This window comes from Moschus berezovskii, chromosome 14 (genome assembly GCF_049115385.1).
Source record: "Moschus berezovskii isolate FMDL1 chromosome 14, NW_MosBer_1.0, whole genome shotgun sequence".
In the NCBI taxonomy this organism is placed as follows: Eukaryota; Metazoa; Chordata; class Mammalia; order Artiodactyla; family Moschidae; genus Moschus; species Moschus berezovskii.
In genome coordinates, this window is record NC_142473.1 from 4,740,375 (window position 1) to 4,756,441 (window position 16,067).

A 16,067-nucleotide genomic window follows, 5' to 3' on the forward strand; every position below is an offset into this window, starting at 1 on the left:
CAACAACAACTCCCAGAGCTTACTCAAACTCATATCCATCCAACCATCTCATGCTCTGTGTCACCCTCTTCTCCTGCCTTCAATCTTTCCCAGCATCAGGGTCTTTTCAAATGAGTCAGTTCTTCACATCAGATGACCATAGTATTGGAGTTTCAGCTTCAACATCAGTCCTTCCAATGAATATTCAGAACTGATTTCCTTTAGGATGGACTGGTTGGATCTCCTTGGAGTCCAAGGGGACTCTCAAGAGTCTTCTCCAACACCACAGTTCAAAAGCATCGATCCTTTGGCACTCAGCTTTCTTTATGGTCCAACTCTCACATGACTACTGGAGAAACCATAGCTTTGACTAGATGGACCTTGGTTGGCAAAGTAATGTCTCTGCTTTTCAATACGCTGTCTAGGTTGGTCAGAAGTTTTCTTCCAAGGAGCAAGCATCTTTTAATTTCATGGCTTAAGTCACCATCTGCAGTGATTCTGGAGCCCAAGAAAATAAAGTCTGACAGTTTTTCCATTGTTTTCTCATCTATTTGCCATGAAGTGATGGGACCACCAAAACTCTGGGCTTCCACTAACCTACTACTTGAGCTCCAGGCTGGTAGAGTGGCTTTACATTTAGCACATAGATGCTTTCTTGAAGGTGATTTGCAAAGGTAGACATTATGCCAAGCATCAGGCTCTACTTCTGATTAAGTATTCAACAAACTTCACTTTTTGTCTTTCTAATGTTGGCTCCTATTTAATTTTTCCATTGGAAAATGATCCTGAAGGAACTGTGACTGAATATTCCTAGGCAAGGAAGTTCCTCTGCTGTCCTTTTTAAAAGTTGGGCAAGTTTACATTATACTTTACTATTATCTGTATTGCTTCCATCATAAAGATTCTTTCCAAAAATTTAGATAAAATATGAATGCCTCCAGGTGTCCTATGGTAACTCCTAACGGTGACCACCTACCTTTAAGGGTATGTATGTATGTACGTGCATTCTAAATCACTTCAGTCGTGTCTGACTCTGCGACTCTATGAACTGTAGCCCCCAGGCTCCTCTGTCCATGGAATTCTCCAGGCAAGAATACTGGAGTAGGTTGCCATGCTCTCCTCCAGGGGATCTTCCTGACCCAGGAATTGAATCCTCATCTCTTGTTTCCTGTATTGGCAGGTTCTTTACCATTACCACCATCTGGGATGGCTCAAGGGTATGTATAATTCAATTGAGTGGATATTCTCCTACTGTTGGCACTTTGAAGACATCCAATCCTGATGTTTCAATTATAATAGGAAAACATAGGCTGTATAAGTATATAACATTACCCATAGACTATGGATGCATACACAAGTAGTTAAGTCCACAAAACTACAAGTGATACAAGTTATCCCTGGAGAGGGAAAAAGGAATAGGACTGGGGGTGATGGCAAAACTCAGACTCTGTGCATCAGTGCCAAATTGAATCCCAAAGTAGAAAAGAAGAGCTTTATTGCCTTTCTGGGTAAAGGGAACACAGTGGGCTAATGCCCTCAAAACTGTGTACCCCAAGTCAGGGAGGATTTGGTGAAGAGTTTAATAGCAGTGGTTCAAGGGTAGGATTGCTGATGAGAATGAGTTATGTTTATGGCCTGCATTGCTTTAATCTGGCCTCAGGTGGTCTTCTGATGAGCTTCTGTGGTTCTCAAACTGTGACCTTCTCTGGAATAAAGAATGCGCAAGTAGTAAACATCTTCCACTTGTTGGGGGTTTTAGTTCTGTGGAAGAGCTCAGATATTGTTATATGTATCCCTTGAGGCAGAATCATGACCCTGCACACTACTGTTTAATTGTTCCTCCTGTCTCGGCACTCCCTCCATTCCTTGATTAGCAACCGTTTGAACCCATCCTTTGGAACTCAGAGGTCATGGAGGCTGAAGTCTATACTGTACAAACAAGAAACGGAAAACATGGAAAGGCTTCCATGCCCAGGAGCCCCACATAGTCCTGCTTGGTTTCAGGGGTGGGAGCTATTAGGCACTATCTTTGGGATAAAAAATTTGAGGCAAATGTGGCAAGACAGTGATAAACCTAGGTGTTGGTGACCTGGTATTATTTAATGAAATCAGCAAAAGCTACAAATTAAGGCTCCCAGGTTTTATCATCCTTGCCCCAGGATCACTTTCATTCTTTACAGCATATCAACTGTATTTCAGTACACTTCAATTCAGACTCTGGATCTAGGCTACCTGGTTTAAATGTGGAGTCCACTATATAATTCCATCTACTTTATTAGTAAACTGCTTAACATCTCAGTACCTTATTTTACCCATCAGTAAAAAGGGGATACTAGGACTTACCCTGCAAAGTTATGAGGACTGTTTGATACATGTGAAGCACTTATAATGGAAGATAGGTATTCTAACATAGATACTCTAAGACAGACAAAAGATATTTTATGTGCAAAGACTTTTGCCAATTTCAAATTCACAAACTCTGGTGGCATATTTCCCCATAAAATAACTGTTAGTTCTCCTCATAGCCCTTTTAAATTAAAATGATCAAGAACTGCTGCTACTGCTAAGTTCCTTCAGTCGTGTCCAACTCTTTGCGACCCTATGGACTGTAACCTGCCAGGCTCCACTGCCCATGGGATTCTCCAGGCAAGAATACTGCAGTGGGTTGCCATGCCCCTCTCCAGGGGATTTCCCTGACCCAGGGACTGAACCTGAATCTTATGTCTCCTTCAACGGGCAGGCAGGTTCTTCACCACTAGCGCTACCTGGGAAGTACAAGTATTAGATGGAATTATCCTTATGAATATGTGATCAAAGATGAATATATTTAAGTATACATATATTTATGTATATACAAATACAAAAACATACATATGTTTTTATATATATACACACATAAATCTCTTGAGCTGTTTAAATTCAAATTCAGTCAGTGAGGGGCTATTTAGTTACCCAAATCTAATTAGTTTGAGTTTCAGATACTTAGTAGTAAGGATAGCAAATATTTTAATTGAAAATATATCCAAATATTTTCACTTCCTGAGTTTGAAGAACACAGGGTACGTGAATATGTTTATATGCACACATACACACACAGATTCATTTTAAAAAGTCAATCCATCAGAGTTCCTAGGTAGGAAAATATTCGTTTGTTCGTTCAGTCGCTCAGTCGTGTCCGACTCTTTGCAACCCCGTGGACTGTAGCCTACCGGGCTTCTCCGTCCATGGGATTCTCCAGGCAAGAATACTGGAGTGGGTTACCATTTCCTTCTCCAAAATACCATTTTACCAAATTACTATTAGAAAACACAGATTCAAACCAGTAATTTTTCAGAAACCATAAAAGTTATAAGCATATTTGCCAATTCATTTGGTCCTTTTGTTAACCTTTGTACAGTCATCAGGTTTCTCACCAGAATCTTTTCTTACCCAGTTCAGAAACTTGTATTTATCCAAAAATACTTTTTATAAATCTTCTGGAAGAGGAAGCATTTTCACAAGAAACTTGGTTAGTGCTGTAACAACACTTTAAGATAGTAATCAGAATTAAGGCAACATTTTACCTGAATATATCAGAATTTATATATAAATTGTTTCTATGATATCTGAATTAGCAACATTTACCATACAATATACCCGAGACTTATTATTCACTTGAAAATATTAACAGAAACCAATGAAGCTATAAATACTGGGCAGTATAGTACAATGCAAAGAATGCTTCTGGACTCAGCAAAATACGGGTATGAAACAGTGCTGTAGTCCAGCCCAGCTCAGGACTCAAAAATTGGCGACAGGGTGCTTTGGTGGGGGAACTGAATGGTGTAATCTGTAAGAAGAAATTAGATCTCCTATACCACTCTGCAAATAAATGTATCCCTATACCCCCTTTGTTCTGAAGAAGTTACTTGATAATGACCCACACAAATGAAGCAGTAAAGGACATGAGACACAAAATGGGCCATCAGGGAATCCAACATAGGGGTGTGTGCTAGTTTTGCCTGACTCTTGGACTGTGGTCTCTAGGACCCTCTGTCCATAGGATTATCCTGGCAATAATGGTGGGTTGCCATTTCCTCCTCCAGGGCATCTTCCTGACTCATCTTTCTGAACCTGCATCTCCTGCACTGGCAGGTGGATTCTTTACCACTGAGCCACCTGGTGAGCCCCCAACATAAGGGAGACAGAAGTAATTCCTAGGATGATGTGAAAAGAGATCCCATGATGACAGCTGTGCACTAGCCACAGAAGGCAAAAAGCTTGGAATGGACAAAACGGATTATTGCTTCAGAAGCAACTTCTTCAAGATGGATGAAACTAATAAACAACTGGAATGTCTGAAGGTTGAGTTTTGGGTTTAATTAGCAATAAGTACACAGAAACCTACACAAAGTTAATTATTAAGTGAAAGAAATAAAAAGGCAGTACAGGGTAAGAGTAACACATCACTTAGCTGTACAGTGCTACATAATCTCAATCGTGCATACATTCTTAATCACAGTCAATAACGAAAACACTGAATTACATACACTGGGAAAAGGGGAGCAGGAAGGGAAAGTGTAATGGCTGGGAAGCAGCAGACCAAAGTTTTATATTAGGAATTAAAGAAATGCCTCAAACTGGAAACAGGTAAAGCAATATAAGCATGCTATTTAGAGATATGGTAATAAATAACAACAAAAAATTCAGTGAAACAGCTCACTCTGGGGACAGGAAATAGGAGAAGGTCAAGGGAATGGTAATTTTTATTAGAAAAAAATTTTTATAGACCTACTTGAATCTAAACTACGTGTATTTATTTGATTCTATGTGAAATCTTAAACAACAGATCTCCACCCACTGTCCCCCGCAACCCCCGGAAACGCAGCACAGTCGGTGCCTGATCCATAAAATTCAGAAATGTTATAACAAGACAGATGGCAGCATTTTCATATCACCATTATACTCATGCTACGGATAACAACGCTTCCTCTGCTACAAATGCTACTCGATCCTTTTAAAACAAGGTATTTACTATGCTTGGAATATCTGCACATGCTTAATTAAGTAAAAAATAAAATGTTCAAAATTTTTCTTGTACTTAAGCAAAATACCTAATTTTATACAATTTAAACACAACTTTTCACTTTAGTAATAGAAACAATGAAACTATTTCACTTCTGACATTTAACAATTATTAATATAAGACTTCAAACTCCCCAAGACATGCACTACAACCATAGAATAGATTCTGTCATCAATATGATGGTCTTGCATCTTACATATTATGTTTGTACTTTAAGTCTTATTTACCAAAATAAAAACAGGTTAAGATAATGAACAGGCAGTTCATACAAAAAGAATACAAACAGCCAATAATAACACTGCCATAGCAACCTCATTTGTAATGAAAGAAACACACTTTTAAAATATAAGGTACCATTTTTAACCTATATTGGCAAAGATTAAATTTTTTTTTTTAAAGAAGATCCTATCTACAGATGACCAGACTCTGTAGGTTGAGAGGGTGGGGGTGGTGAGAGAATGATCAAACATATAATACTAACTGGAAGTATAAATTATGCAGCCTTTTTTAAGAACAATTTGGCAATACTTATCGAGGCTCTAAATATATTTCCTTTGGACATAATTAAACATATACTTCAAAATGTGGCTATAAGGATATTCAATAAACCACTGCTTACAGTAAAACGTGCAGACATTCAAAATGCCTAGCAGAGAGGACAGAATAAGTCAGCTGTGGCGGCACACTTTTCTCACAGCAGGCAGTGGGCCTACCCTAGGTATCACTCCCCCTGGACTCTGCCTTAGGCTTCTTCCTTACCAAGAGTTCCCTTTCCACAGAAGCCAAGAATGTCAAGTTCGGCTTTCTCAGGGACCTGATCAGGGTCACCAGAAACTTTGTAAATTTTCTGGGGGCTCTTAAGAGGAAAAAACCTTCCTCACCAACAAAACTGACATGTGAGAGGCAAAAGAGCCTTTTCTGCCTTTCAGATGCATGAGGGAGACCAGCCTAAAGCGAAACAAATAAGCTAAGGTGGAGGCAAAAATAAAGGCCCTAATGGCAACTCTAAATTGTTTGTATGTGACACAATAAATGTGCTTGGTTACTAAGTCAATTACAGTTAAACCTTATTACCTCTGGTCAATTGCATCTTGATAGTAGCTGGAAAACAGAATACTTAAGCAGCACTAAAAGTTATGCTACACCAGTATATTTATGGACCTCAGACGTAGAGTCAAGGGAAAAATGAGATACAGTATGTTCTATTAAAAAAAAGTATATTAATAGGGAATCATTTGCCAAGAAAAAGATCTGGGAAGATACTCCATGTTTTAAGGATAAGTACCTCTAAAATAGTTATCTCTGAAAAATAGGAATTTGAACAATCTCTATTTTGTGTATTCCGTTTTATCACTTTAACACTCTACCATCGATTTCTAATTTTTTTTTAGCAAATCCAATGTGACTTTGGGGAGGAAGAAGAGGTAAACATGTATTCTTGATCTGGGAGTCTGCCTTTTTAATAGGAAAAGTTGTTTCTTCTTTTAAAAAATGTTTTGTGAAATAAAATTTGATACTCTCAGGCATTTATTTTTTAGTGAATACAGAAGACTAGTTTTCACTTCCCTTTGTTACTCAGAAAATCATATCATGATTTTGTACCATTTCTTATTGAAATCTCTTCTGTAAAGCAAAAACAGTCCCAAAATGAAGGATCTTCAGGGGTCATAGGAACTGCAGATGATACTAAATCATTAAAGGTGAGAATAGTAAACTGCCTCTGGGTTGCTTTAGAATCATCTTGAGATGTAACCTAAAAGGGGGAAAAAGACCCTTAGATTACCTCAAAATTATAATGCATATTAATCTTATGGTCAATTTTATAATTAGGAAAATAAATCAGTAATCACATTTCAGTAATATTAAATTACACTTCAATAACATTAAAAAACAGTGGGATTTTAGATAATTGTTTCTATTAGTGTTGTCAATATAAACAAATCAAGAATAATATGAAATAATCTGATTCTTAAACTTTTTGTAGATAACAATGCCTATGGTATTTGTTTAAAATGTAGATTTACTGAGCCATACGTCCAACAATTCTGATTCAATAGAAAAGGATCCCCAAATAGATAACTTTAACAGGTGGGTTATTCTGACAGGGAGAGACCACCAGGTAATCTTCTGAGAAATACTCTAGAGGGTGCATCTAATAAAATTCCCATAACTACTAAGAGATGCAGCACTTCATTAGTAAGTGATTCATTCAACACTAAATCGAAATTATATCTTACACTCTGATACAGCCCTTGTTCATAAACTCAGCCCAGTGTGGACTGTCTTTAACATTCTATACATTCTAGTAAAGACAGTACTTGGGTCTTCTGCAGTGCTTTTACAGGGTCAATATGTTTCACATGATTTAATTCTCATTACTACGTTGTTACTGCTGCTGCTGCTAAGTCACTTCAGTCGTGTCCGACTCTGTGTGACCCCATAGACGGAAGCCCACCAGGCTCCCCCGTCCCTGGGATTCTCCAGGCAAGAACACTGGAGTGGGCTGCCATTTCCTTCTCCAATGTGTGAAAGTGGAAAGTGAAAAGTGAAAGTGAAGTCGCTCAGTCGTGTCCGACCCTTAGCGACCCCACGGACTGCAGCCTACCAGGCTCCTCCATCCATGGGATTTTCCAGGCAATAGTACTGGAGTGGCTTGCCATTGCCTTCTCCGACGTTGATATGGTTATGTTACCTCAATTCTGTAGATGGGGAAACAGGCTCAGTAAGATCAGTCAATGTATACAAGCTTACTGGGACTGGAACCCTTGCCCTTTTCTCACTGTGATACTGCTGCCCAAACAGACTCTCTTCAAGGAAATACAGTACTGCTATGTGCAAATGTTACAAAAAATATAAAGCTCTAAGGAATCATAAGGTATTTGCAGAAAGAGCAATGCTGAGACTTCAGCATACAAGGACAGCTAACCTGTTTCAGAACATCTTCAGATAAAAGGAGTCAATTTTAACATGTCGTCCCTTTTAAAATAAAATAATTTATGAAGAATTTTACTTTTTTTAATCAATCAAAGGCATGATCTGTATTGAGCTTTTATCCTAGAAGTAATGATGAAAATATACTGATCACACTACATTCCCTTATGCAGATTCCCTAAAATAATCATATGCATTTAATTTCAATTATTGTAACATTATCAGTATTCCTTAAATAAATACTTCTATAGAATCACAACTGTATGTAGACTGAGAGTCAAGACCCTAAGGTTTCTCTTAAAAAATTTCCCAACTTACCAATTAATAGGAAAAGAAAGTAAAAACAGATTTTAATTGGAAGAATTGATGTTATGCTAGAATATATCATAAGGTCTCTCACACATTTGACACTTTGGGAATAATTTAGGAGAGCACTATAAAAAGGGGAAGGAGATCAATTTGACAGAAAATCCCATTATTCACTACTCCTCAACTTAGTACCATTATATTCAGTTCAGTTCAGTTGCTCAGTCGAGTTGGACTGTTTGCGATCGCATGGACTGCAGTACACCATGCCTCCCTGTCCATCACCAACTCCCGGAGTTTAGTCAAACTCATGTCCATTGAGTTGGTGATGCCATCCAACCATCTCATCCTCTGTTCACCCCTTCTTCTCCCACCTTCAATTGCCCCCAGCATCAGGGTCTTTTCCAGTGAGTCAGTTCTTCACATCAGATGGCCAAAGTATTAGAGTTTCAACTTCAGCATCAGTCCTTCCAATGAATATTCAGGACTGATTTCCTTTAGAATGGACTGACTGGATCTCCTTGCAGTCCGGTGGACTCTCAAGAGTCTTCTCCAACACCACAGTTCAAAAACATCAATTATTTGGCACTCAGCTTTCTTTATGGTCCAAGTATCACATCTATACATGACTACTGGAAAAACCACAGCTTTGACTAGACAGACCTCTGTTGGCAAAGTAACCTCTCTGCTTTTTAATGTTCTGTCTAGGCTAGTCATAACTTTTCTTACATTCAAGACAGCCCCACTTCACCAGGAAAAAAACCATTGTTAAGATGACCAAGATAGTAATTATCTTGAATTTCTATTGAAAATATGAATATTGGAACAGTATTACCAAAATTTTTTCTTTGTAATATTTAAGTGTATTTGAATGTGAAGTAGCAGGTAATATATTTTAAAAACATTTCTGTGAAACCCCAGGTGATCTTAAGGATTAGATAATTAACACTTCTAAAGTCTATCATTAAAAAAAACCAAAAAGCTAAAACCTCTACTTGATATAAAACAAACAATTATTTCCATCAATAACAAATTCAACTTTAATACATGCTTTTTAGGAAAAAAAAGAAAAGGCAAACAGAGAAATCTTACATTCTGATGTTGAGATCCACTGGGTTTCCTAAGAGCTACTGCAACAAAATGGTGCTCATCTATTTTGCTTTCCTGAAAAAGAAAACATAAGTAAACAGAGAATACTAAATACAGAAACTTAAATACAGTTCTATTTTCATCTAAAAAAAATCTCACAACCAACCACCATACACACACACATATAGTTTAAGGTAAAGTCACATACATTTTGGCCCGTTACACTGAAATATTGCAATGTATTTTCTAATAGGGACACTCTGACATACCCACAGTAGTTAATAATTTCAATAAATAGTAACTTCAATAAATTTAACACTGAAATAATACTTAAATCTACTCTCTGTATTCCAGATTCTGTGAATAATACAATAATGTCCTTTATACCATTTCCCCACCTTCAGTATAGGAACCAGCCTGTGGTCAAGTATTGCATTCAGTTGCCATGTCTTGCTAAATTTTTAGTCCTTTATGACACTAATATTTTAAGATATAAGCTCCATGCCCCACTTTTTTATTAATAAACACTGCTTATTTTTTTCTGATGGCTGTTAATGTTTATTTAGATTATAGATTCTTAATAGGAATACCATATAGATAAAGCATCATACCTAGAGGCATGTCTAGAGAGCCACCTGCCCTCATTGGTGATGCTAGTTTTGTACATGCTTAAAGTGATTTTAAAAAAAAGTCTGCAATATTGGTTTATAAGCATTTAGTTAACTACATATTATAGTTTAAGGAAAATCATGTGGAAACTCATAGGTACAACTTAAAAAATATGCAACTTCCTATTTTCCCCTATGTGTGAGACAAATGGAGAGGGGGCTTTAAAATATACACTGAGGCAGCTACTAGAGAAAAGTATGAACAACTATTAACAACTAAACAAAATTTCACTGAAAAGCCACTTTACTAAGGCAGTACTCCATAAGAAATCATTTGAAATAGGAAACTATAATCAGAAATAATGTTAGAAACTTTTCATCCTTTATCCTCCTCTGTGTATCTTTATACCTTAAGGTATCCAAATTTGTAAAAAACAAATAAAAGAAATTCAAATGAGATAAATTTAGGAAAATATTTCAAGAGAAAAAAATAACTAAGTATGAGAAAGATTTAATAGGCTAAAGTTTGTTATTAACATTATAAACAGAACTATTCTTTTTGAACACAGTCTTCCCATTCTTTACACTGAATATACTGATAATACAAACACTGTAACACAGAGGTGTTTTGGCTATAATTACTTTTGGAAAACTACTTAGACCAGCAGTTTTGTGGTGTCTGTATCTAAGGTGGAATATCAGTGTTAACCATGGGCAGCACATCATTTTCATTCAGTCTGTCCTCTAAAATGCCAAGGTACCCTGCTCAATTTGTCTATTTACCTCACAATGAGCCAAAATTCAATGAGATTGATTTCAAATAAAGATCCACCATATCTACTCACCACATCACATCTACATCACATAAATATGAAAATTAACACCACAAAACTAAAGAAGTTATTTGACAATGATTCCAGTTATCAAACATTAATATTCGATGTCTCACCAGAATAAAAGTTCTATGCAATTAACTTTACCCTAAATCCCTTCTGCCAAGTATGTCTATTAGCTGAAAAAGGAAATGAAACTAGCAAACTAGTTAGCTAAAGTTAAGGCAATACGTTCAATACTACTGAACTTAAGACTTAATTTTAAGACTTTCAAAATTTTAAAGATTTTTCTAAGTTTACAGCTTTTTATCCATAAAATTATGAATAGCAAAAATTTCCTTAAAATTGCCAACAAATCCAAAGAAACAATATTTTATTTTTTCAAGAGGTAGTTTAGCATTAGACTACAAAGATTAATCTGCTTCAGTTAAATTATATGTCATTTTCTTAGTATAATTTTAGTTTATAAGATAAAATACAAAGTTTTAACTTAAAACATTCAAGTTTTACAATGCTTTCCCAATGGTAAAGTGCTGAATAAAATCTGTCATAAATGTTATTCTTTCTACTGTTGAAAACGCCTCCTTTCAAAAGTAAAGCAAAGAATTTGTTTCATCTAATCTCATCATTTTAAACTATGATGGTAACTTTAACTTTCCAAATAGAAACTGGTTATGAAAACTGAGAGCCTATGAAAACACTGGCATAAGAATTCATACTTCCAGAGTATTAGTTTTCCAGCTGTGAGATACATGTGTGCCTACTAAGTTGCCTGGGTCGTGTCTGACTCTGTGCAACCATACGGACTGCAGCCTGCCAGGCTGCTGTGTCCATAGGATTCTCCGGGCAAGAATACTGCATTGGGCTGCCATGCCCTCCTCCAGGGGATCCTTCTGACTGAGGGATCAAATCCAGTCTCTTCAGTCTACCTGCATCGGCAGGCGGGTTCCTGACCACTAGTGCACCCTGGGAAACTCCATGAGATACATCTCTTCCTGACTCCGGGTGCTCCCTCATTCACTATGCCTCACCAGGCAAGGTAAAAACACTGTTGTATTCCAGCTTTTAGAACCCTGGGTCATATCAAGTATCCAGTGTGGGTGAATTCAGTGGATGAAAAGAGTGCAGAAGGGGAGGAAAGGCCAGTGAAGATCACTTACACCACAGGTGTCCACTGTGATCACAGACATCCTTCCGCTGCATGCCTAAAGGCTGGTTCTTTATCTTGTGCAGGTACTCAGAGATGCCCCAACAGGAATTCCCATCTGTGTTCCTTGACTCAAGGCATGCCTCCCCTGACTCTAGGCTCATCATTCTCCCCTCAAACCCTGGCTTCTGGCTGTCCATACCACCAGACTCATTCTGTTAAGATCACTCTCTCTTCCTAGGCCTGTTTACAGTATAATAAATAGTCCACACTTAAATATATGTGGACTGCAAGGATATCCGACCAGTCCATCCTAAAGGAGATCAGTCCTGGGTGTTCACTGGAAGGACTGATGCTAAAGCTGAAACTCCAATACTTTGGCCACCTCATGCGAAGAGCTGACTCACTGGAAAAGACTCTGATGCTGGGAGGGATTGGGGGCAGGAGGAGAAGGGGATGAGAGAGGATGAGATGGCTGGATGGCATCACCAACTCGATGCATGAGTTTGGGTGAACTCTGGGAGTCGGTAATGGACAGGGAGGCCTGGCTTGCTGCGATTCATGGAGTCGCAAAGAGTCGGACACGACTGAGTGACTGAACTGAACTGAACATATTATTTGTATATTTTCCTAACTGGTACACTGAACGGACAAAACGCTCAAGTACATTCAATTCAATAAAGAATTTTTCTTCCATAGATGTTTTCAAATGTGCCCTGCTGGATCTCCATTCCCAGTTCCTGGACAAGCTCTGAGGCAAACCTGATAGCTTCTCAGTCACTTTCAGCTTAAAAAAAAATCCTATTTCAATTCTTAAGATACATTCTTCCTGGACTCCCCTTCCTCTCCCTCTGCTTTCCTTCAGGCAGGTGGCAGAGAGGAAAGTGATGGAGAACAGGCAAAATCATGATCAACACTGTTGCAACCCACTTTTTAGAACCCTGGGTCACATCAAGTATCCAAACGCTAGCTTAGTGGGCATCTGAGGGATTTTCAGAGAAACACTACCTGTTCCTCTGCCCTATACCACTGCGTGGGCCTAGTAGTGCATTTAAGAGCTGACTTCTTGTATTTCCTACCCTCAGCAATTAATACACAGTAGAATGCTCACTGCCTCTTTCTTTTGGAAATCCTCAGGTATCTTTTCAAGATACTTCAGGCCCTTTTACTACAGCATCTCACAGGCCCACAGGAACTCAGACATCTTTGTCACCTAAAAAGTTGAAGCATGGCTGGCCCAATCACTGATTCTTTCCTCCTCAACCTGCTACTAGGTCTATTCCATCTGGCACCATTAAGAATAAAGGAATCTCCATTAATGAAATGGCTGACATCTGCCCCTTTCATAATGAGAAAAAAAATTTTAATTGTATTAAAAAACACAGTGTGCTAAATATAATTTACTCTTTAACAGACAGAATCCCTATCTTACTTGGTACATCAGCAATTTTGTTAACTTTCTGCCTTTGGATCACCGAAGACTACTTTCTGTCATTAAAAATATTTATATATATTTATTTGACTGCATGGATCTTCATTGCAGCATGAGATCTTCCTTGTGCTGTGCGGGTTCTTCTGTTGAGTCACCAGCTCCAGAGCTCAAAGGGGCTCAGTGGTTGGGAAACTCAGGCTTAGCTGCTCTGCAGCTTGTGGGATCTTAGATCTCTGGCCAGAGATCGAACCTGTGTCCTCTGCACTGAAAGATAAATTCTCAACCACTGGACCACCAAGGAAGCCTCTACTTTCTTAATTTACATTTTGGTTATTCTTCCTCTGTCTCCTCTCCACCCCACCTTTAAACAGCATTCTCAGGACTGTACTAGGTCTTTCTAAATTCTAATTTAGGTACACTCACTGCTGCAACTGTAAATCCCATGGTTTTGGCTACCACTCACATGTTAATGATTACCTTTTTTCCTTTAGCCCAGTCTTTCACTCTATTCGCCTGCTCACTTAGATGTTTCTATGGAATCTCACACTTAAATCCCACTTGTTTTCTAATATTCAGTATCTCAACAGACAGTCCGGTAAGTCACAAAATTGATAACTTCTCTGACACTTCACTTCCTTAACCTCCAGATACCACCATACAGAGAATGTGGTCTTAAAATACGATTCTGATCTTACAACTCTCTATTTACAACTTGTTAAATTCCCTTGAGAAAATGAATGAACATCTCCTATTTTACCTACTCATTATGAATTCTCTATTCTGGATACGGACGTTCTCTGCACACAATTCAGGTGATGACTGCAAGAACCACCACATTATAGTACAGACCATTTGGCTGGGCTATGGACACTTGATACCAGTTGTTACACACCTCCTTGGCTATGTCTGGTCAAGAGAAAGGCAACTAATATCTAACCTAAGCCATGGAATCTCTTTTCTGGAGCTTTTACAGCTTGAACCAATGAGTTCACCAATCTCTGCGGGTTTTTAAACTGTAAATTGTTACACGTAAGAGTGGTAGACAGTCATGCTTCCTGCCATATAAGGAACCTTAACTAGATAAGGTTAAGAAAGCTGGTGCACAGAATGAGAAATGTGGGTGGGAGAAAACTGAAGCCAGGAAGGCAAAAGAGAAAAGATAAAAAGAGTTTTGAGTTTTCCAGTCTCTAATTCTAGCCAATTCTACAATTTGGTTATATGAATCACTCTAATAACCTATCATGTCTTTTTGGCTAAAATGAGTTTGTTAAGATTTCTCTCATTAGCAACCAAGAACTGCTAGTGACAGAAATCAAACAAGTAAGAGACCAAAATAGTAACCGACTCGTAATGCCCTACATGATCTTATCAGCCTGAATCAGCATCTCTCTCCACCCCGCTCACCTCAGCACAGTGACAGGATGGCAGCCTTTGGTGGTTCTATGACAGGGGCTCCTTGCCCTTTCTCATTTACTTTATGTACCATGACTTATCTTTCACACATCAGGTTGGACGTTACATGTGCTCCCAGTATGTCTGACTTCCGCTTCAGAGAACCCAGACTGGATTCCAAATGCGTCAAGTTTCAACGACTAGCCTTCCCAAGTTGAGCTTATATTCACACTCACAAAATAAGAAAATTCTTATAGTAATTCTGATAAATTTCTTACCTCAAATGCCCATTCTTTTTCTTCTTCTCCATCCAAAAATAAACGTGTTTCTTTATAAACTTGGCCTATATCCAGGTTTAACGGGGATATATCGAATTCAAGCCGTTGCAATTCAAATCCTAATCCAACACCTATTGCTTTTATGAAGCTTTCTTTCAGTGCCTAAGATACAGACAGACATTTTCTCTTAGAGCTTTAGTAGATAAAATTGTTCATAAAATCTTCAACTGTCAAAACATATGAATTTTAAATTCTCTACTACATTACAACTATAAACTACTTATTTTTACCTTTATACTAGCACAGAGGCCAGCCAGCTGTGAAAGCTGAAGACAAACCATTTGGGCTCCCCATGCCTCCATTACCCCATGTGTAACATACAATAATAATAGCACCTTCTTTATGACAACTAACTAACTTATGAAGGGCTTACAGTAATGTCTTCTGGTACATAATAAATATTATGTAAGTGTTTTTAAAATAAGTTCTAATATGTATGAGATTCTTTAAGACAGAAACCATTAAACTTTACTAATAATGATAAATAAAATGTCTTATTTTAGCTTTAAGAGTAAGGATCTTCTAATTGAGTATTAAACATGTTAAATTTTCTTAAATGTCATTATAACAATGTATACATAAAAGTCATGAAGTTCCCAAGTAGTGACTTATGTACTTCGAACACTGTACAAAATACAGGGTTACCAATGGACTTTTGCTCCTGCTTTCAAAGGGGCTTACTCTTAAAACTAGAAAGAAATTATACCCAATTCCTATAAAACATATCCAGCTGAGTCCATTCATCCTTAAAGCTTCTGATTGTTTCCCATTCTTTGTTGGTAAACTTTCTTTTCATAATATGAAAAAATTCTGGAATTGAACCACGACCTGTCAATTGAGGAAACAGAGAATTACCAAACTGTTAAAGATAGCACACAAAAGGAAACAATAGTCCAACCTTACTTGCCAATACATTCACAATTTTGCTAAACAAAGTATCAGCATAT

The 16,067-nt window shown here is 37.7% G+C and overlaps 1 protein-coding gene across 1 annotated transcript in view; it reads right to left on the reverse strand.

Annotated features, from left to right (window-relative positions):
* Window positions 1-4,317: 4,317 nt before the first annotated feature.
* Window positions 4,318-16,067, reverse strand: part of AASDHPPT (aminoadipate-semialdehyde dehydrogenase-phosphopantetheinyl transferase) — a 30,907-nt gene continuing 19,157 nt past the window's right edge. The window contains exons 3-6 of the mRNA XM_055422838.2: window positions 15,827-15,948; window positions 15,061-15,222; window positions 9,374-9,445; window positions 4,318-6,797 (exon numbers count right to left, since the gene is read on the reverse strand). Coding sequence (XP_055278813.1) covers window positions 6,633-6,797; window positions 9,374-9,445; window positions 15,061-15,222; window positions 15,827-15,948 — 521 coding nt within the window. The 3' untranslated portion in view covers window positions 4,318-6,632. The remainder of the gene's footprint in view (window positions 6,798-9,373; window positions 9,446-15,060; window positions 15,223-15,826; window positions 15,949-16,067) is intronic.